General features: G+C 48.9%; 1 protein-coding gene across 1 annotated transcript in view; it reads left to right on the top strand.

Annotated features, from left to right (window-relative positions):
• Window positions 1-16,902, top strand: part of ST14 (ST14 transmembrane serine protease matriptase) — a 37,187-nt gene extending 20,285 nt beyond the window's left edge. Inside the window, exons 7-19 of the mRNA XM_077305352.1 lie at window positions 441-678; window positions 3,431-3,570; window positions 4,277-4,374; window positions 5,227-5,336; window positions 6,692-6,825; window positions 7,393-7,497; window positions 8,065-8,172; window positions 8,291-8,404; window positions 9,266-9,388; window positions 10,153-10,339; window positions 11,034-11,308; window positions 13,229-13,365; window positions 13,837-16,902. Coding sequence (XP_077161467.1) covers window positions 441-678; window positions 3,431-3,570; window positions 4,277-4,374; window positions 5,227-5,336; window positions 6,692-6,825; window positions 7,393-7,497; window positions 8,065-8,172; window positions 8,291-8,404; window positions 9,266-9,388; window positions 10,153-10,339; window positions 11,034-11,308; window positions 13,229-13,365; window positions 13,837-13,998 — 1,931 coding nt within the window. The 3' untranslated portion in view covers window positions 13,999-16,902. The remainder of the gene's footprint in view (window positions 1-440; window positions 679-3,430; window positions 3,571-4,276; window positions 4,375-5,226; window positions 5,337-6,691; window positions 6,826-7,392; window positions 7,498-8,064; window positions 8,173-8,290; window positions 8,405-9,265; window positions 9,389-10,152; window positions 10,340-11,033; window positions 11,309-13,228; window positions 13,366-13,836) is intronic.
• Window positions 16,903-21,510: the final 4,608 nt, after the last annotated feature.

Genomic DNA, 21,510 nt, shown 5'->3' with positions numbered 1-21,510 from the left:
GATGTATGTTTCCCAATCTGAATTCACATCTCAAAGTGGTGGGAAAATCCTTCCTTTGCTCCCTCGCTCCCTCACTTGGATGGCCCAGGCTAGCCCAGCCTCATTAGATCTTGGAAGCTAAGCAGGGTCAGCCCTGGTTAGTACTTGGATGGGAGACCTCTGAGGAAGTTCAGGGTTGCTACGCAGAGGCAGGCCTTGGCAAACCCCTTCTGAACATTTCCTGCCTTGAAAACCCAACACAGGGTCACTGTAAGACAGCTGAGAGGTGATGGCACTTTCCTTCTCCACCACCACCACCAGCTCTACGTGATTCTGGCCCTGATCTTCCCTGCAAATCTCAGAGTCCACATTCAGTTACGCCTTCCCTCCTCATTGATTGGTTGGCTGCTGAGTCCAAGATGTCTTAGCCGTCTCTTCTCTCCTCCTCGTCTCCTGGGTAGGCCGCTGCAAGTACGCCTTGCACGCCAAAGAAGGAGTGGTCACCAGCTTCGCCTCGCCTGGCTTCCCCAACAGCCCTTACCCATCCAACGCCCGGTGCCAGTGGGAGCTGAGAGCAGACGCAGACGCCGTCATCAGCCTGACCTTCACGACAATGGACCTGGAGCCATGCCGGTCTGGGGGTGACTCCGTTGTGGTGTACGACTCCCTTAGTGCCGTGGAACCCCAAGTAATGGTGAAGTAAGTCTGTCTCCCGCCAATCTGGCAAGCCGGGTTCCCTGATCCTCCACATGCAGCCAGCTGGGTGACCTTGGACTAGTCATAGTCAAGTCAAGTCAAGTCAGATTTTATTGCATGTAGCCATAGGCCATTACAATACAAAAGGAAAATATAAAAGGATTTAAAACATTTCAAATCAGTAATAAAAAAGAATGTGCAATCTCAGACAACAATCACTTAACATCATAAAAACATTTCCAGACTACATATGTCCACCTATCCTAAAGCTCCTCTAGGTACTTGCTCTCTGCATCACCACTCTGGCCCTTATTTTCTTTGCTGCAAGGGCAAATAATGACATTTTGTTAGAAACAAATGAATTAGTATCAGCTAACAAAAACACAAGTTTTTCCTGTTCGGATTTATCATTTAGCCCATCTAGTAGGCCAGCTAGAAATTTGGCCCTAAGATCTGTATACAATGGGCAAGTGAGAATGTAATGTGGGAGATCCTCCAGGACTAAAGCTCCACAAATACAGAAGCATTGATCTTTTGGTGTTTTATGGTATTTAGTCATAGTCCTGTTAAAACAGTTCTCCCAGAGCTCTCTCAGCCCCACCTACCTCAGAGCGTGTTTGCTATGGGGGGAGGAAGGGAAAGGTGTTAGTAAGCCAATTTGGGATTGCATTTAGTAGTGAAAAGTGGGGTATAAAATCCAACTCAGGACTCGGCCCTCCCCAGGTACACTGTACAAGTTGGGGAGGGGGTGGAGGGGGCCTTCAGGACTGTAAGGAGTCCTCCTCCTCACTTGCAGTGACTTCTGACCTCCGGAGGAGAAGAGCTCTTTTATACGTTCTGATTCTTGAGGACCGAATCCCAAATTCTGTTTCTTATTTGTTCATTTGAAAGATTTGTATCCTGTACTCTCTGCCGCCTGCCCAAGGTGGTGAGATCCTAGACTTTTCTCCCATGCCCCTTAGCAAATAGAACTCCAGCTTAAGGTCAGGATGACAGCCGATAGGAACAAGGGTCTCGTTGCCAGAGAGCTGTGTAAAGCATGTGGATATCATGATAACAATATAAGCCAGGAGTCTTCCAATGTTTTGGGGGCCTGTGTGCAGTGTGGTGGGCCCGGCTACAGAAGGACACAAAGATCTTCTGGTTTGACGTGTCTGTGGGGAAAAAGAAGACAGAATTCATAATTCTGCAACTTCTCCTGAAACGCAGGATGTTCCACCTTAGAGCTTGAGTGTTCTCATCAGGAAACCGGCAAACCGAAGTTCTCATAAAATGCATATAAAAAGTTCACAAGCGTAACCCATAGCGAAATATGACTTTTGTTCTCCAACCCCACCTTCTTCGGCGCCGAAATTCAGGCTTTGTTAACTAGCTCTGAATGGCTGTAAAGATTTCCAGCATTATAATTTGGAGCATACTTCCTGCTTTAGCTCAGACTTGTAGGGCCAGGAGGGCAGAATCATCTTAAGAGAGCTGAAGGTGAGAGATCCGAATGTAACTGAGGCTATCTGTAAATTCATGGCCGAATTGAGATTTAGGTTTTACCCCATACACCAGGGTCCCCAGCCTTTTTGAGCTTGCAAGGGTCTTAGGATTTCAGATGCAGTGCAGTGGATCAAGCCACAAAATGGCTTCCGGGAGGCGGAGCCAGCCATACGACGGTTGCTTCAGTTTGTTGTTGTTGTTATGTGCAAAGTCGTGTCCGACCCATCGCGACCCCATGGACAATGATCCTCCAGGCCTTCCTGTCCTCTCCCATTCCCCGGAGGCCATTTAAGTTTGCACCTACTGCTTCAGTGACTCCATCCAGCCACCTCATTCTCTGTCGTCCCCTTCTTCTTTTTCCCTCGATCGCTCCCAGCATTAGGCTCTTCTCCAGGGAGTCCTTCCTTCTCATGAGGTGGCCAAAGTATTTCAGTTTCATCTTCAGGATCTGGCCTTCTAAGGAGCAGTCTGGGCTGATCTCCTCTAGGACTGACCGGTTTGTTCGCCTTGCAGTCCAAGGGACTCGCAAGAGTCTTCTCCAGCACCAGAGTTCAAAAGCCTCAATTCTTTGACGCTCGGCCTTCCTTATGGTCCAACTCTCGCAGCCATACAGTTTACATACTTCAGTTTACATACTGCGAAAAGCCTTGATGCTATGTTGGTGGTTGCTATAGAAACGTTTAAAAAACCCTGCATAGTCAACAGAATCTCCAATAGCCAATCAGAAGCCTTGCTTGGCAAAAGCCCCATTTGGTCCCACCCACATTCAAAAATACTTTGGGGGGGGCACCCGGAAAGATGTCAGCAAGCACCATGTTGCCCACGGGCGCTGCGTTGGGGTCCCTTGCCCCATGTGCTGTTGCACCAAAGACCCTGTTGAACACCAATGCGCCAGCAGTTTACCAGGGTCATTTCCCATTTTTGGAGAAAGTGATGTCATATGATGTACCCTACCCCGAGATGGCAGGACCAAGAGGGGCAGGCTGTAAATGTAATAATATTACAAATAAATGAAGTAAATGTGCTAATGTATGCACTGATTTTCTCCTTCGTTCCGTTGTCAGTAATGTGCCCTTAAAGGAGGAAACCCAGCTTTCTCCACTAAGGATAAAAGAACATTTCTAAAAGATCCTTTCCTGTTTCCTTTTGCACTTGGCTTGTGAACAGAGGGCATCTTTTCATGCTCCGTGGCATGACTGTTCCTAATTGCAGTTCATTTTCCTAGCCCATCTGGGGCATTCACTCTCCTTTGCTCCTCTCTCTTCCCCAGGCTATGCGGCAGCTACAGTCTCTCCTACAACCTGACCTTCGTCTCCTCGCAAAACGTGATGCTGGTCATGCTGATCACAAACAGCGAGGGGAGAAACCCCGGATTCAGGGCGGAGTTCTTCCAGATGCCCAAGATGAGAAGTAAGGAGGGGATTCAGTTTCTGCTCTCTTTGTGTGGGGGAAGGACCACTGGTGAAGAGAGAGGGTGTGTGTATGTGGGGGGGGGGGAGCTTGAAGATAAATACGTACTTACCTGATTGCCAACTCGGTGTATAGTAGCTAAGAGCACCAGCCTCTAATCTGGAGAACCAGGCTCGATCCCCCACCACGTACAGCCAGCTTGGGTGACCTTGGGTCAGTCACAGTTCTCTCAGAGCTCTCTCAGCCCCACCTACCTCACAGGGTGTCTGTTGTGCAGAGAGGAAGGGAAAGTGATTGAGTCGCTTTGAGACTGCTTCGGGTAGAGAAAAGTGCCGTATAAAAACCAACTCTTCTCTACTTCCTACATTGGAGGGAACCTTGGACAGATGCTTATTTTTCAGCTTTAAAACCAGGGACAAACAGCCTCAAAACCCGCCTAAAACATCCTTAAAGCCAGTGATAAACAGCATCTCCAGTGATACCTCCTAATGAGAGATGGACGGGAATTATGTTGGGCTGAGCCGGAAGACGGAGGGGAGTAGACGGAATTTAATTAGTCTCCTGGGCTCCCTCTGTGTCTTGGAGCAAATCTGGTCCCTCCAGAGGCCAGCTTAACTTCATTAAAGGCTGCCTTCACAGCTGCCTTTTGTTTCCTGCATGCTCCGAAAGAGGACAAACTTGATTTTTGTGCTTTCTCTCGCTGCAGCCTGCGGTGGAACCCTGAGAGGGACTGCAGGAAACTTCAGCACTCCGTATTTCCCAGGCCACTACCCCCCTAAGATGAACTGCACTTGGAACATCGAGGTAAGCAACCAGGAAGAACGCTTGCTGGGTTTTATCCTTGAGCTTTCCATGCCAGGTTACCGGCGGGGGGCTCACTTGTATGCCGTGTCACCAGGACCGCAGAGGGAAAGGGGCGCTTCAGGATGTGTAAAGCTGGAAATAGTTTACAGCAAAGGCGTGCAACGCAAGGCAGTTTCCCTTTTCACTTCTGTGTGCGCCCGTGAACCCCAGCTTTCTATTTTAAAATGTTTCTAGTTCTCATGGTGGTAATTTACGCTGATAGATAAGATGAAGTTCCCAGTGGGGGGGAATGGGCATATACCTTTGCGGACTGTAAATTACCGATGAAAGGGAACCAAGAGTATATGGTGGAAGCAGGGGGTTGGGCTGACCCCACTAAGCCCTAAGCCAGGGGTAGTCAAACTGCGGCCCTCCAGATGTCCATGGACTACAATTCCCAGGAGCCCCCTGCCAGCATTCGCTGGCAGGGGGCTCCTGGGAATTGTAGTCCATGGACATCTGGAGGGCTGCAGTTTGACTACCCCTGCCCTAAGACAACCTTCCCGAGCCACCCGGGAGACAGAATATGACACTGGGCCACTGACTTGCAATCCGCTGAATGCTTCTGCTGATTGAACACAGCTTTTGTTCCTTTTCCCTCCCCTTTGGACCGAAATGCAACCTGAAACGTTGCTTCTGCCACGAACAGCAAGGGTCTAGAGTGGGAAGGGAGGAGCTGGCGAAAAATGGAAGTGTTTGTTGGGAGATGGTTGGCTGGTTGGTGATGTTTGGGGGAAATGATGGCAGAGGAAGCTCCATTTGTGACACTGGCCGCTCTCCTCCCCCCCATCCCCGCCGGAACGTTGTTCTTAGGTTCCCAGTGACAAGAATGTGAAGGTGCGTTTCTACAATTTCTTCCTTGCGGAGCCCGGCGTCCCACTGGATTCCTGCACCAAGGACTACGTGGAAGTCAACAATGTAAAGTAAGACTCCATTTGGGAACGTCAAGGGGTCACAGGCTGAGACGCTGGGGTGGGGACGACTGGGGCTGTAGTTGGTTGCCTGTAATTGGGCGATTGGTGGAGGTGGTCTTTTGAAGATTTTAAAGACTTCGGGTCATTATTTCTTTATTTACTTTTGTTTAGTGACTTGCTTTTTGCCTCCTCTCAGGGGAAGCATGGTGTAGTGGTTAAATAATGGTGGACCCTACTCTGGAGAACCGGGTTTGAGTCCCCGTTCCTCCACATGCAGCCAGCTGGGGGAACCTTGGGCTCCATCCCCTCCCCGAGCCCCTCCCTCTTCAGTCTCCACCCTCAAACCCCCCAGGAATTTCTCACCCTGGAGCGGGCTCTCCTTTCCTCCACTGATGGCCTCCAGGGCGTGACTTAGAAAAAAATGGGGGGGGGGAATGGCTACTCCCACTTGTTGATAACTTTTATTTCAATTCCAAAAATGCCAGAACACTTTGGAATTGTATAGGCTACAATAGTAGGCAGCTCTCCTATGTGTTTCATACTTGTAGAAAACCAGGGCATTTATGCGTGTAAATTCTATAAACTTGCTTAGAACAGCGTCATGTGCTAAGGCAGGGGTAGTCAACCTGTGGTCCTCCAGATGTCCATGGACTACAATTCCCATGAGCCCCTGCCAGCAAACGCTGGCAGGGGCTCATGGGAATTGTAGTCCATGGACATCTGGAGGACCACAGGTTGACTACCACTGTGCTAAGGTATAAATGAGGCTTCTGTTTCAGTATAGCATAGTGTGTGTGTATAAAGTGCCTTCAAGTGATAGTGAGTTCATGCAGATCCCAGCAAAGGGATTTGAAGGCAAGTGAGGAGCAGAAGTGGTATATCTTAGCCTTCCTCTGTAGAGCCTTTCTTGGTGGTCTCTCTTCCAAGTACTGACCCTCCTTAGCTTCCAAGATCTGACAGAATCAGGCTATACCAAGGGTGCCCAAACTGTGCCTCTCCAGATGTTTCCAGAGCCACAGTTCATCCACCCGTGGGCTATACCATGTTTCCTTTCCTCTGATAAGATACGAAGTGAAGCATGTCTTTCATTTCTCTCTCTCTCCCTCTCTATCTGTCTCTGTCTCTTCCTCTCTGTCTCTGTCTCTCTGTCTCTGTCTCTGTCTCTCTCTGTCTCTCTCTCTCTCCCTTTCTGTGAAAAACTCTGCTTCCCATGGTTTCAAAACTAATAGAAATGTTTTAATCTCAAGCGTGATCTAGGATTTCTGCTCCTCGTCTCTCCCCCCCTCCCCTCCCCACCCCTGCCCCACCATACGTCCTTGGGTGCAACCTGCCTCCTGATCCCTTTCTTTTTCTGCTCCCTGCAGGCTCTGTGGGACAAAAAACCAGGTGTTTGTGGTATCGAGTCACACTAACAAAATTGCCGTCCATTTCCATTCCGACCTTTCGTTTGTGGACAACGGCTTCCTCGCAGAGTTCGTGGCCTACAATTCCCGTGACCGTAAGTTGAAGAGCCCCGTGGAAACTGCAGTTGAAGGGGAGGGGGGAACTCCCATCAAGCATTCTTTACCTGCTCGCTTTTTTCCAAGAAACAGAGAGCAAGGGACAGATTGGAGGAAGGAAACTTAAATGAGGAGTTGAGGGGTGGAAGAATGGGGAAGGGAATAATTTACAAAGGGAGACAAACCCCCCCCCCCTGCAAACTCAACTCTGAACTCAATACTGGAAGGACAGAATCAAAATGCGGTAGACAGAAGTCGCTTGGGGTCATTTTGGGAGCCTCTGAGACCCAAAGGCGACCTCTTAACAGTTGCAAGAGGATGGTGGGAAGGTGGGAAGAGGCAGGACTGGCAGTAAAGCAAAGCTTCAAGTGTGAAGGCAGGGAGGTGTGTGATGCTGCGGGTGGGAGGGGGGCAGTCCTGGAGATACCCGCTCCAGAAGTGAAAATGTCTTTGCAGGGGACTTCTGATGCTCTCCTGGCGACTCTGGTGCTTGTTGCTATTGGAAAACTGACCACCTCTTTCCTTTTCTTCTCTCTCCCCCCCCCCCTGGAATTTTTGGCTTGTAGCTTGTCCAGGCCAATTCACCTGCAAGACCGGCCGTTGCATTGAGCTCAAGAGACGCTGCGATGGCTGGAACGACTGCCCAGACGGCAGCGATGAACTAAATTGCAGTAAGTGACAACATTCACAGTTGCCCATGACACATCCTCCCTGGCCCCTAGTGAGTGATCGGTGGGTAGGGTTGCTGGATCCAGGTTGAGAAGGTCCGGGACGTTTGGGGTGGGGCCTAAGGAGGACAAAGTCTCAGTGGGGCACGGTGGCATAGAGTCCACCCTCCAAAGCAGCCATTCTCTCCTGGGGAACTAATCTCTGTAGCCTGCAGGTGTGCTCTGATTCTTGGAGAGCCCCAGGTCCCACCTGGAGGCTGGCTCCATTAGCCCACAATGTAATGCAGGAGATAAGGCCAGTGATGTCCCTGTGTGTGTGTGGGGAGGGGGGTCTCCTTATTGACCCCAGTGCTGTGTGCTGGTTAAAAGCGAGCCCAAGTTTACTTTCTTGGCCCCCCCACCTTCACCCTCCTGTATCCCTGGCTCCAGGCTGGGCTGCTCTAAATACTCCGGCCTTGCTGAGCTTTCCCGTCACTCTTTAAAGCCCGTCTCCAGGCCCCGTTTGCAGCATGGCTCGCGAGCTGACAGCCCGCAAGGATGCCCTAATCAATCTCCCTCCTCCTTCCTCAGACTGCACCGAGAAGCAGTTCCGATGCAACAACGGCTGGTGCAAGCCGAAATTCTGGGTCTGCGATGGCGTCAACGACTGCGGGGACATGAGCGATGAGCTCCAGTGCCGTGAGTGACCCGCCTTCTGCGGTGGGGTGGCTTCGATTCAACGCCCGTCCCAGAGACCAGTTTAAAAGCCCTCTTTAGCGCGAATTAACACCCAGTTCCCTTCCCTCCTGTTTGTCAGAATGCCCGGATAATAACTTCAAATGCAGCAACGGCAAATGCATTTCGGAGTCCAAGAAATGTGACGGCAAAGACGACTGCGGCGACGGCAGCGATGAAGGGGAATGCAGCTCAGGTGAGAGCCTGGGGCCGAAGTTCTCCGAATGGGGGGCAACCCCCTGCTCCCCTGTCTAGGCTGGCTGCCTTTGGGCCCAGAAGTGGCGTACAGATAGGCCACCTTCCCAATGGATCTTGGGCGGGGAGTTTAAAAGCAGTAGAGGCCCTGTTGCTTCTCACCTTCTCGTTTTCCTATATCCCATTGACGTCCCATCTGATCTCATGGGCTAACAAGGAGTTGTAAGCTGCTGTTCCAAAATACAATCCTGCCCCCAAAACGAGAACACAGTCCACAGGATGCCTTTCTGTTAGGAGCATCCAAATGACCCAACGCAGCATTTTGAGTTCATCAGAATGCTTCATCAGGCTAGATCAGCCTTTCTCAACTTTTTTTACCATCGAGAAATCCTTGAAAAAGGTTTCGGGCTTCGGGAAACCCCAGAAGTGGCCTGATTGGGCAGATCAGCCTGGATGCATACCCAGGGCCCCTCCCCTCCCCACCCTTCCAGGAACATCATTAGCCCTTCAGGGGGGTTTGGAAGAGGTAGACATTGACCGTATATGGTCACATCACTCGATAAATGTTTAACACATTTACAAAATGTATTAAACATTAATTAACTCCCACCCCATGCAGGGAACCCTTCCGGGGCCAAAAAGCCCCCGTGGCCCTGGTCGAGGCCAGTTTTATCTCCCGGGGGCCGGGAGCCCTAAGCAGATTTGAGCTGCCCAATCTTAACGTTCTTTGGGGGGGTATAGAGGAAGAGGCGGCCCCAAGGGTTTTTGGCCTCCCTGTATCCTTAACGTCCTCCCTGAACATCCCTGCCATGATGTTTCTCCCTGTCTGGTGCTGAGCTCCTTCCTCGTGCTTGACTTTCAGTTGTCACAGTCCCCTGCCAAGAATACACTTACAAGTGTCGGAATAACCTGTGCGTGAGCAAGAAGAACCCCGAGTGTGACGGAGTGCAGGACTGTCAGGATAACTCGGATGAAGACAACTGCGGTGAGTAAACGTTCCGGATGCTCCCTTTGCGCAGAGGGAAGGGGGGGAAGTAGGGGGCCGGCCGCGTCGGGAAAATGGCTTCATATCCGTCTTGGAAAAGGTGGATCAGCCATCCAAGGTCACTTGAGAAAGGGCCAGAGAATCTAAAAGGATCAGTTGCGTCTTTTAAGAAATGCAGTCGGGAGTTTTGTTTGGGGTTTTGGTTCAAAACTACCATCAAAGATGGCCTCAGAGTGACGGGAAACCTCTAGAGCAGGCTTTCTCAACAGGGTTTCGTGAAACTCTGAGGTTTCTTGATGGGCCTGGAAGGGTTTCCTGAAAGGTTGGGAGTTAATCAATTTGTAATGTATTTTTTAACATTTGGTAAACATTTATCAGGTGATAAGACCATATATGGCAGGGGTAGTCAAACTGCGGCCCTCCAGATGTCCATGGACTACAATTCCCATGAGCCCCTGCCAGCGAATGCTGGCAGGGGCTCATGGGAATTGTAGTCCATGGACATCTGGAGGGCAGCAGTTTGACTTCCCTGCCATATATGGTCATGCCAACTCACCCTTCCCAAAATGGCCAGGGACCTGGGGGGAGAGGGGAGGGGCCCAGGTGGGTGTGTACAAAGCTATTATTCCCAACCATATTCTGCATGATTGTCCCACTTCTGGGACAATGGCAAAAAGGTAGAGAAGGGCTGCTCTGGAGGGTCGCAGGAGGTAAACTGACTCAAGCTCTGTGTCCTCGGGGCCTCTGAACTTTGCCTCTTCCAGACTGTGGCACACGCAGCTTCACAAAGAAATCCCGGATTGTCGGAGGGACCGATGCGGAGGCGGGCGAGTGGCCGTGGCAGGTTAGCTTACACGCCTCAAACGAGGGTCACGCCTGCGGAGCCTCCGTGATATCTCAGAAGTGGCTGGTGACGGCGGCACACTGCTTTCAGGATAAAAACCTTGAAAGGTTGGTAGAATCCAACGTTCCCGTACATCTTACGGACTGTTATGATTATGATTGTCACTTCCTCCGGTGTTATTATATCTCTCTGGCTGATTTCCCTCTCCTCCACTTGAAGCCAGGTCAGTGACCCTGGGCTAGTCACAGTCGAGTTAGAGCTGTTCTTAAAGAACAGTTCTCTTAGAGCTCTCCCAGCCCAACTGCCTCACAGAGTGTCTGTTGGGGAGGGGAGGAAGGGAAAGGTGTTTATAAGCTGTATCTAAGAATATATCCTGTTCTCATGCAGATCATAAGAAAGGAAGAAAGAAAGAAAGAAAGAAAGAAAGAAAGAAAGAAAGAAAGAAAGAAAGAAAGAAAGAAAGAAAGAAAGATTAGAGATAGATAGATAGATAGATAGATAGATAGATAGATAGATAGATAGATAGATAGATAGATAGATAGATAGATAGATAGATAGATAGATAGATAGATAGATAGATAGATAGATATACACACACACACGAATTATAAATCAAGTTTTTTATTTCTACCTTTTTCAATGTAATATAATATAGTATTTCTTTAAAGTTGACTTATTGGGTGGACTGGCAGAATTCTTACTTCAGGTCCTTCTGCTCTAAGGGTCACATGGCTGAACTACTCAGCCCAAGAGCTGCTGTCGGCTTTGCTCCATCATCAGTCCTGTATAAACTCTCTGCAGGTACTCTGATCCCAAGCGCTGGACGGCATTCATGGGGCTTCTCAGCCAGCAGGACACGGGCAGCCCCAACGTTCAGAAGCGGGGCATCAAGCGCGCCATCCAGCACCCAGCCTTCAATGACTTCATCTATGACTACGACATCGCCGTGGCGGAACTGGACAGCCCGATCACCTTTACCAAGTACGTCCAGCCCATCTGCCTGCCCGATACCTCACATGACTACCCGGCAGGCAAGGTCATCCACGTGACCGGATGGGGAGCCACTCAAGAAGAGGGTAAGTGGGGTTGCTGAACCAGAGAGGCTGAAACCTGGAGGTGGGGGGAAGGAGACCCTGCTTTGCAGGATGGTATGCAGGAGGGGGGATAAAAAATGTAAAAATGTGGGCATAGTTACATGTGAAATGTATGGCTAGAAAAATCCAGGGGGGGGGTGCATTGGTGTCAAGGGCGATGGCATTTTAATCTTCTTGTGCAGGGGTAGTCAAACTGCAGCCCTCCAGATGTCCATGGACCACAATTCCCAGACGCCCCTGCCAGCGAATGCTGGCAGGGGCTTCTGGGAATTGTAGTCCATGGACATCTGGAGGGCCGCAGTTTGACTACCCCTGTTCTTGTGTGTCTGGATGTGTGTTTGCAGAGGGGATCAGGCTGTTTCTGTTTTGCTTAAGAAGGGTGCCTTGCAGCTGCCACAGAGCAGCCAACCAGTTGCCCTGGAGGGCCAACCAACAGGGCAGGTGTAGAGGTCTTCTTTGATGTTGTCTCCTAGCGCCAGATTTCAGAGGTTTACTGCCCCTGAAGGTGGAGGCTCCATTTGGACAGGATTAGCCGCCAGTGATGGAGTTCCCCACCACGAATCTGGCTAATCCCTCTTTAAAGCCAGTTGTGTTAGTGGTCACAGTTTTTTGCTCTTCTGACTGTCCTGATTCTTTCATCCATCAATTTCATTGCATGCATTTGAATTCTAGCATTAAGTGAGGTGGAGAAAAATCTGCCTCTCTCCTATGCATCATTTTATACAACTCTACCATCTTCCACTTTAATTGTCTTTTCCCTTTCGGAAAGTTGCTCCAGCCCCCTGATCGATGTTGATTTTCCTCTTCTGTGCTTTTTCTCGCTCCACAATTTTGCAGTAGGGTGACCAGAACTGTAAACAGTAGTCCAAATGAGGCCTCGCCATAAAGCAGGGGCAGCCAAACTGTGGTGCTCCAGATGTCTATCAGCTACAATTCTCCTGGGAATTGTAGTCCATGGACATCTGTAGTCCATGGACATCTGGAGAGCCACAGTTTGACCACCCCTGCCATAGACCTATCCAGGGGCATCACTGTATTGATTTTTACTTTCAGTTCCTTTGCATAATAATCCCAAGCATGGACTTTGCCATTCCCCCCCCCTGCTTGTACACACTGCCAATGTATTCAGGGGGCTACTCACTACAACACCAAGATCTATTTTCCTCTTTGGCTCTGCCCATTCAGATGTCATCGGCGTACACTTAAATTAAGATTTTTTAAGAATTTGAGTGTGCTTTACCTTAGACTTAACTAACCCAAAACTTAATTTGCCTGCTCACCCAACTGAGGGATTCTCTGAAGCTCTTCATGACCTGCCTGAATTTTCCCCATCCTAAATAATTTGTTATCCTCTTCAAACTTGGCCACTAGACTGCCTTATCCCCCCTCCCCAAATCATTTATGAACAATATCGATGCTACCCATGCCTGTCCTGATTCTTGTGGGACCCTGCTGCTCACTTCCCTCCCTTACAAGAACTGTCCCTTTATTCCAACTCTCTGCTTCTGTTGGCGAACCACTTTTTAATCCATCCTCTTACCCAGGGGTAGTCAAACTGCGGCCCTCCAGATGTCCATGGACTACAATTCCAAGGAGCCCCTGCCAGCATTCGCTGGCAGGGGGCTCCTGGGAATTGTAGTCCATGGACATCTGGAGGGCCGCAGTTTGACTACCCCTGCTCTTACCCCTTGTTGGCTGACTTTACTCAGGAGTCTTTAGTGAGATATCTTTTCGAAAGCGTTTTGCAAATCCAGATATATAACGTCTGTCATTTCTGGGAAGTTAAGTGTTGCAAGCCCTGGTGGATCTTCTGGGAAAAACAGTGCGCTAGTCCCTGAAAGATGGGGCAGTCAGGGATTCCCCTGCACCAGATCCCATGCGTTCTGCTATGGTTTTTGGCAGGTCCTGGCGCCGTCATTCTGCAGAAGGCGGAAATCCGCGTGATCAACCAGACTGTATGCAGGCCACTGCTGACCAGTCCGTTGACTTCACGCATGATCTGCGTCGGTGTCCTGGAGGGAGGAGTCGACGCCTGCCAGGTAAGAATCACAGAGATGGCGTGGCCAGAAGGGCTCAGCTATGAGCAGTAGGAGCGAGGCTTCCCGTCTTGATTGACAGCTTCTGTCCCCGATGGGTTTAGCGGCTTTTGACTTTCCCTTCTATGCTGTGACACATTGCTGCTCTGTCCTGCCTTGATGTAAACTTTCCCTCCCTGCCAGCAGCGCCCGTGCAAGGAAAGCAGCTGCTACGTGGAGGGTTGAAGCTGGCTCCTGCCCTCAGTTGTCCTTCTTCTCGTCTTTCTCATCTCCTGTTCTAGCTGTAGAGCTCTGAGCGTACTGCTCTACAGGAGCTGCCCTCAGAGAACTGGGATTAACCCGAGGCTAACCCCCAGCTGGCTGCATGTGGACCAGTGGGGAATCCAACCTCGTTCTCCAGATCATAATGGAGTTCACCACTACGCCACGCTGGCCAGCAGTAGCCCTCTTCATCCCCTCCTCTCTTTTCCGCAGGGAGACTCCGGCGGGCCGCTTACCAGCACCGAGGCCAACAACAAGATGTTCCTTGCCGGTTTGGTGAGCTGGGGGGAAGGGTGCGCCCGACGGAACAAGCCCGGAGCCTACACCCGGGTCCCTCTGTTTCGGAACTGGATCCGAGAGACGACGGGGGTGTAGTGGGCGGCCGTAGCCATGGGGCCGTTCTCACACCCCTCATTTCCCCGCATCTGGCATGGTCAGGCTCATGGCGGTAAACAGTCCCACGCGATGTGAAGAGAACTCTGCATATCTTGAACACACCCTCCGTGCTTTATTTGGGGGTGAGAGAAGAAACAATGAGTCTGGGTTTATCGATCTGGTGGGCCGAGTCACCGATTTGAGGACCTTCTCCCCCCCCCCCTTCCTTGCAAGGCTTTCCACACCTTTGGTCTCCAAGGACTGTTTGAGCAAATCTTCTTTGAATGTGAACTTGTTTCCCGGTGGATTTGAATCAGTGGGATGGGCTGGGGGGGGTGGCGAGCACACCACGAAGCGATCCTACCTCTACGTGGCCCATACAGGGCCGGGCCTGGTGGGGATTGTGCTTTTGGGGCGGGACTGCAGTGCTCGGTAGGAACGGGATGGCCGATGTTGCATTCATCTATTCAAAACCAGCTTCTCTCTGTGTTTCCAGAGACCGGATGGAATGTTAATGGCCCCATGGTTTTCTGACTAATCTTGTACAACCAGCATCGGTGACCTGTTCTGTTTGCTTCCCTCTCCACACCCAGGGAGTTCCACCCTGTGAATGTGATTGTTACCTACATTGTTGTTTTGGGTGGTTTCTCCCCCTCATTCGCTGGTCAAATGCAATTCTGTGTCCTTTTCCCCAATCTGCCAGCCTTCTGGGGTGGAACTGTTATGCAGAATTGGTGCCTCCTTTCTCTTCCGCTGGGCGGTGAGGAATTGGCTGCCCGTTTCCCCAGGATGGATAGATGGGCGCATCTTGTTTTGCTAAAGCAGCCTTTCAAGAAGCGTTAAGTTATCATTATTTTAGTACGTGTCTTTTTTTTGTAGTGTATTGATTTTTTTTTAACTCTACGAATCAACCACACGTCAACCGGGGTGCTGGACTTTTGGTTCCTGCCTCATGTCTCACTCCCATTTTAACACGGGGTCCAGAAATGCTGCCTCTAGCCTCTGAAGTTCCTTCACCAGATCCCCCCTTTTAAGGAAAACGTTTAGCATCCGCTGCTCAACTTTGCTTGTCTTGGACACTAACCTTGACTCGGATATAGGTCTCCTCCCTTCCAGATTCGCTTACGACTAGCTCTTGAAGACCAAGGAGAGTCACAGTTGGCATCTTCCTTCGAATGTGCCAGCCCAGTTTTCAAAGCCTTTAGCCATGATCCTTGCTGCCCCTAGGGCAGGCGTAAGTCATGCCACGGATCTGCTGATTTTTCAACTATGGAAGCCTTCAAGGAATACCTTTGTGATCCTTGCCTGTTTAGAACCAAAGATGTAACCGTGGTGAGCCTGTTATTTAAGTCTCGTTGAAAGTGTGGGGAATTATGCACACCTAACTAGCTGCAATTTTGTCGCCTGTGGAAGCAAGAGAGTTGATCTGAAAACCTCTGCAGCGCAGAATAATTGGAGATGTTCCCTTGCAGGCCCGAGGTGCAAATGAACTAATATTGTAGGTGCCCAGTTATGAAACAGATCTTAGTTGAAAGGGCTTAGGTGCCCTTTGTAAAGCTGGGGTTTTATTCCTATGGCTGGAATCTTTCGATCCTGTCAGTCTCTTAAACCAGGAGAATATTCAACCGGTGCTTACAGACAGAAGCCCAAGACCTCCCCAGAGAACACAACATGCCTGAAAGAAGTTTCCAGTTGTGCCTTCCAGTTTTGAATGTACCGTACTGCCGTCTGTGAAGAGAACGGCATGCTGGGATTTGTAGTCTCCAAGGGGGCCTCCCATTGTCCCAGTAAATCTCATACTTTAGCTCCGTGTGAAGGGTTAGGTGAGCATCCCAGGGCCGCAGACCTGGGACAGTGTTTGCACTTTTAATTCCTGCTCTTCTTCAATCCCTGCCCCCTCCCCATTTTTATATAAGGATAATGTAAGTAGATCCTTTGTGTGTTGGAGTAGGTAGGTAGCTCTCCACATGTGGTGGGGGTGGACAGTGAATGTGGGAGATGAATGTATGTTCTGCCCCCTTGTGGGTCAGATTGGCATTGCCACAATGTGCCTTAATATATAGCCTCATTAAATGCCTGCCAGTCTTTGGCATCTCCTCCTGCTGTGCCTTCCTGCTTTCTGGTTACCAGGGATGCTTTTAGTGGTACGGCACTGAACTTTCATTTCACTTTAGGGACCAGTGTGCAAGGTTCTTCGCTCTCTGGGTTTGCCGTGTGCAAACCTGAACTATATATATATTTTTTACCGTCTTGAGTCCTAATGCTGAAGCGTTTCATGGAACAAAGAAATATTGATGAGAATACTTGGCTAAGAGAACGCTAAAATGTAGGTGATTGGGGGCGGGTGGGGAAGCAGAAAAGTAGCCTTATCTAGGCTACTTCAGTTGCTTTTCAATTTGTCTAAGGATAGCGTTGTCTCTGTTTTGGGATGATTTCTAATGGCGGGAGCGAAAGATTCTCACACAGATCTCTGCCGCTGTAGTTGGATTGGAATTGTGGGTTTGAGAGCAGAGGCAGATCTACTTACCTGTTTCAAGAGCGTGTTTCATAAATAGTTTTAAGGAGCGCTTCAGTATGCCCATCTCTTTGGATAAGCTTTCGTAAGGGTGAATAGAGGAGGGATTTCTTTCGTTCTCCAGTCCCCAGATAATTTACCTGTTCTATGTTTTTAGGAAGAAATCTTGAATTGTTTTGGATTAGCTGTCTCTATTTCGCTTCCTGGTGTTTCTGTGTGTATGTATATAATGATCTTTTTTTTAAGAAACAGCCTTGTAAATATGTTCGAATGAATGAAAATTATCCACTGTGATTTTCCTTTTTTGTTGAGAGTTTGACTGAAATGGCGACACCTGGAGATTTGTGGTTTTTATATTAAAAAATCTGTATTAAACTTGGATTTTTGTACCAAGTGTTTGTGGTGTTTGATCAAAACATTTCATGGAAAACTGATGTGATTTCTTTTGAAGGAAATTCTTCATGCAGTGAGCTGGGTGACCTTGGGCTAGCCATACTCATCTGGAGATCTCTAGGATGCATCTAGAGCCTCTTGTGGCGCAGACTGGTAAAGCAGCAGAAATGCTGTCTGAAGCTGTCTGCCCATGAGACTGGGAGTTCAATCCCAGCAGCCGGCTCAAGGTTGACTCAGCCTTCCATCCTCCCAAGGTCGGTAAAATGTGTACCCAGCTTGCTGGAGGGTAAACGGTAATGACTGGGGAAGGCACTGGCAAACCACCCCGTATTGAGTCTGCCATGAAAACGCTGGAGGGCGTCACCCCAAGGGTCAGACATGACTCGGTGCTTGCACAGGGGATACCTTTACCTTTAGGATGCACCTGGAGGTTGGCAATGCTATCTCAAGTCTTAAATGTGCGCATAAACTTTGTATGGCTGTCAGTCCTTGCTCTGATCCATGCACACAGATCTCTAAAAATGTGTGTAAATGGTTATTAAGAAAACAAGAGCGTATTCTGCTATTTCCCCAAAAGATGGTGCTATAGCACTCTGCACAGCTAGAGCGGTGTTATTTTCCAGAGTACTTCTGTGCTTGCTACATCCACTCAGTCGGGCTTTTGATAAACCTGAACCCCTGAGGTGACTTTTTCTGATCTCCGTCCCCCCCCCCCAATCCCCTTTATCCTACATTATTCTTCATTCAAAATAGCTTACAAGGCCTATACAAAATTTTAAACCTTTGGACATTAACAAATAACCTACAGGAAAACATTTTGCCTTGCAATATAGATATTTTATATAGAGTTTATTATCACAGTTCTGACTACTAAGGAAGACCCAGTAGGGTCGAAACGCGTTTGGTCTTATGTGCTGTTAGTTCTGTATAGTTTTTATGAAGTTTTTATTCTGTTTTTAATTGTGCACTATAATAAATAACCAACAAGTTTTACATTATTTTATTGTACAGCTCAACTTTTGAGTTCCTACCGGTTAAGGCTGTTCTGTGTTCCTTTTTTTGGTTTTGGTGTTTTGCACTGTTTAGTAGCAGCCCTCTAAGTTGCCGTATTTTATGTATTGATTTACACATCAGATTTTTACCCTGCTCCTCCCTCTTAAAGGTGGGCTCAGGGTAGCTTATAAAGAATTTTAAAAACATAGTTAAAACAGAAGTACAATATATTTTTTTTTGGGAAAAAAAACCATTGAAACCCTTTCCCACCCAACCTACCCAGTATAGGGACCGTCTAAAGGAGGTGAAGCATCTAGAATCATTAATGGAGAGGCTGGGAGAGCCAGGAGGAAATAAAAGTGCCCCAGCCCAAGGCCCCTCCTTCCTTGAATGCCTTACAGAAGAGGATAGTTTAGCAGGCCCTGCAGAACTGGGGAATAGATTGCAGGGCCTGAAGTTGTGTCAGAACGGCTCCCCAGGGGGCCGGGGCCAAGACTGAAAATGCCCTAGCCCTTGTTGGTGACAACTGGCCGTGTTTCAGGCTGGGGATCTCCAGTCAGCTGGACCCCCAGGGATAATAATACAAGTTATGCAATTGTAACATGATTCTCTGAAAATGCCACCAAATGAACAGATTTCCCTACCAAACACCAGAACTGCAGGGGTCTTCGGTGAGGGGCATGTGAATTCATGTTCCAGAAGATGTATATCGCCTTCTTCCACACTCCCATTTCTTTTTCTTTTCTTTTTTTGGCAACAAGGCTCATGTGAAAGGACTTGAGCATTTCTCACGCTCAGCACTTTTGATTTGTTTCAGTATTAAATCTACATGTGCAGCTTCCACGCACCACCCACGTTCGTAGGACAAAATTCTTTTTTTCTGGATGTAAATAGTGGGGAGGTTCTCCGAAAGCTCGGCTCCAGATAAATGTAATTTATTAAGCTCTCACACACTCTTTCTGTGTATATAATCGCTGAGCTCAGTTCAGCTCACTTGAGATATTGTTTATTTTGGGATGTACAGTGCATGGGTCTGTGCAGAGGGTGTGTATTTTTATTGTGCAGTTAAAAAGAAAAACAGGACTGTCCTTTTGGGCGTAGCAGACACAGTACCAAGTCTTTCTGTTAAAGCTGGCTTTAAAATAAATGCAGAGCCTTGCCTCCAAACAGGCCTACTTGTGAGTAAGTGCTGCTGGATGTCCTCTGCCATGTTTCTTCGCCCCTCGTTTAGAAGAGGAAGAAGAAGAAGAGTTGGTTCTTAGATGCCGCTTTTCTCTACGCGAATGAGTCTCAAAGTGGCTTCCAATTGCCTTCCCTTTCCTCTCCTCACAACAGACACCCTGTGAGGGAGGGGAGGCTGAGCCCTTATATTACTGAATAAGAATTGGTTCTTATATGCTGCTTTTCTCTACCCGAAGGAATCTCAAAGTGGCTATCAATCATCTTCCCTTTCCTCTCCCCACAACAGACACCCTGTGAGAGAGCCCTGATATTACTGAAGAAGAGTTGGTTCTTCTATCCCCTGATATTACTGCTCAGTGAGAACAACTTTCTCAGTGCTGTGGCAAGCCCAAGGTTACCCAGCTGGCTGCATGTGGAGGAGCAGAGAATCAAACCCGGCTCTCCAGATTAGATGTCCACACTCCTAACCACTACACCAAGCTGGCTCTGAGTTCTGAGTTCCTCTTTGTACTGCTCTGAAAGGCCAGTGTATTAAATCCGCAGGGTCAGTAAGACCCAACTCTCCGCTCCAACAACAAACAGCTTTACTGGAGCCAGAAATACAGAACAACAAAAACAACCAGAACTGGAGCGATTTATTTACACATCCGCGACTCCTGCCAAGAAACGTGTTTGGTCCTTAATGAAGGCCCATGATTGGTCCTTAAGTCCATTTACTGATTGGCTGTGGACCAACAGCTGGCGAATCTCTTAACAAGGGTTTTGGATCTCAGTCTCTGCTCCCGAGCTCTGGTTCTCCAAATTTCCACGGACACAGGAAGCTGATTTGCTTCCGGTAAGAAATTATTGCTTTGACCTGCATAGGCCAGGCTGACCCAGTCTTGTTAGGTCTCAGAAACTAAGCAAGGTCAGCCCTGGTTAGTACTTAGGTGGGAGACCACTGAGGAAGTCACGAGTAGCTACACATAGGTAAGTATGGAAAACAACCCCCGTTTTTCTCTTGTCCTGAAAACCCTTAAATGGCTCCGGCTTGGTGGAACGAGCTGCCAGTTCAGAGCTGGGCTCTGGTAGAAGTGTCCGTTCTAGAGGTCCTGTAAGGTGGTGCTCTTCCGCCAGGCTTATGGTTGAGGCCACGATGGCCTGAAATCATACGGGCATAGCTCCTCTCCTCGGCTCCCCCTGCACATCCGTGCTGATCCTGCATTGAGCCGGGGGTTGGACTCGATGGCCTCTATGGCCCCATCCAGTTCTATGATTCTATACTTCTATCCAATATGGTTAGCTGGAGGATGAGATTAAAGAGGGCAGGGGGAGGAGACGGGGTTTTTAAACTATGTTTAATAATGCTTTTGTCTTTGCTTATTGTTGTAAACTGTCCCAAGCCCGTTTGCGGGGAGGAGCGGTATTAAAAAAATAAGAAAAATAAAATAAAAACCCATAGGATGGCTTTTGGCTTTACAGCCAAAAAAAATAAAATAAATAATAATAATAATAAATGATTGTCAAAGGAAACTGCCCCCTCTTGAACTAACAGGTCATGGCTTCATCTGGAAAGTTCTGCAGTTTGGAAGGAGCTGGAATGTTTTCGGTCGTGGTGCCCGGCCGCGAGTGGTCTCACTTTCAAATCTGGGCTCGGCAGTTCTGCCCACCACCCGTTTGCTGACACCACCTGTCTGCTTGAGCCCCTGAGCCGCCTAAGCCCCCGTTAAGCCTCCCAGCCGTGGATTATGGGAGTCACTCCGAGTCTGTCACAGAAATCTTTGGGCCTGGGCTATGTCACGCCACTGCTGGAGGCCAAGGGTGGGTTGGGAGCTGTTTATGAGGAGAATTCCGGCATAAACAAGGGGCTTCATTTCAGGAGGGAGGGACAGGAGTCGGTTGTGAAATAAGGAGAAGGGAGAAATAACGTCGATCCTGTATGGTAGGGATGCCAGTCTCCAGGTGGGACCTGGGGATACCCCAGAATTACGGCGGATCTCCAGCCGATAGATTTTATGTTGTTTATTTGTTGAACTCCTGGCCAGCCAATTTGCAGCAGCTCATAACGATTCCAATAATAAGAAGCAAAGAACAATGCCATTGAAAATAACCCCACCTCTTCCAACCCACTCTAATCCTACCTCCTGTCATATGTTCTAGGCAGATGTCTTAAGCTGGAACATCAGAGGAGGGTCTATAGATTATTCCTCAGCCCAGCACCTGGTGGAAGAGCTCCATCTTAAAGGCCCTGTGGAATGGGGTCAGTTCCGTCAGGGCCTTCAGCTCTTCCGGGAGCTCATTCCACCAAGGCCAGGTGAGTTTCACGTGGGCCAGGGATCTCCAATCTATTTAGACCCACAGAGTGTAGTGTAGGGCAGAGCAACGGACACTGGGAGTTTAGTCTTAGCAAAGCTGAAGTTTACTTGGTTGGAGAGAAAGTATGCTTTGAT

Source organism: Paroedura picta, chromosome 12 (assembly GCF_049243985.1).
Source record: "Paroedura picta isolate Pp20150507F chromosome 12, Ppicta_v3.0, whole genome shotgun sequence".
Taxonomy (NCBI): Eukaryota; Metazoa; Chordata; class Lepidosauria; order Squamata; family Gekkonidae; genus Paroedura; species Paroedura picta.
Note: the sequence above shows the minus strand (reverse complement) of the source record. Positions and strands in the feature narration are given on the sequence as shown.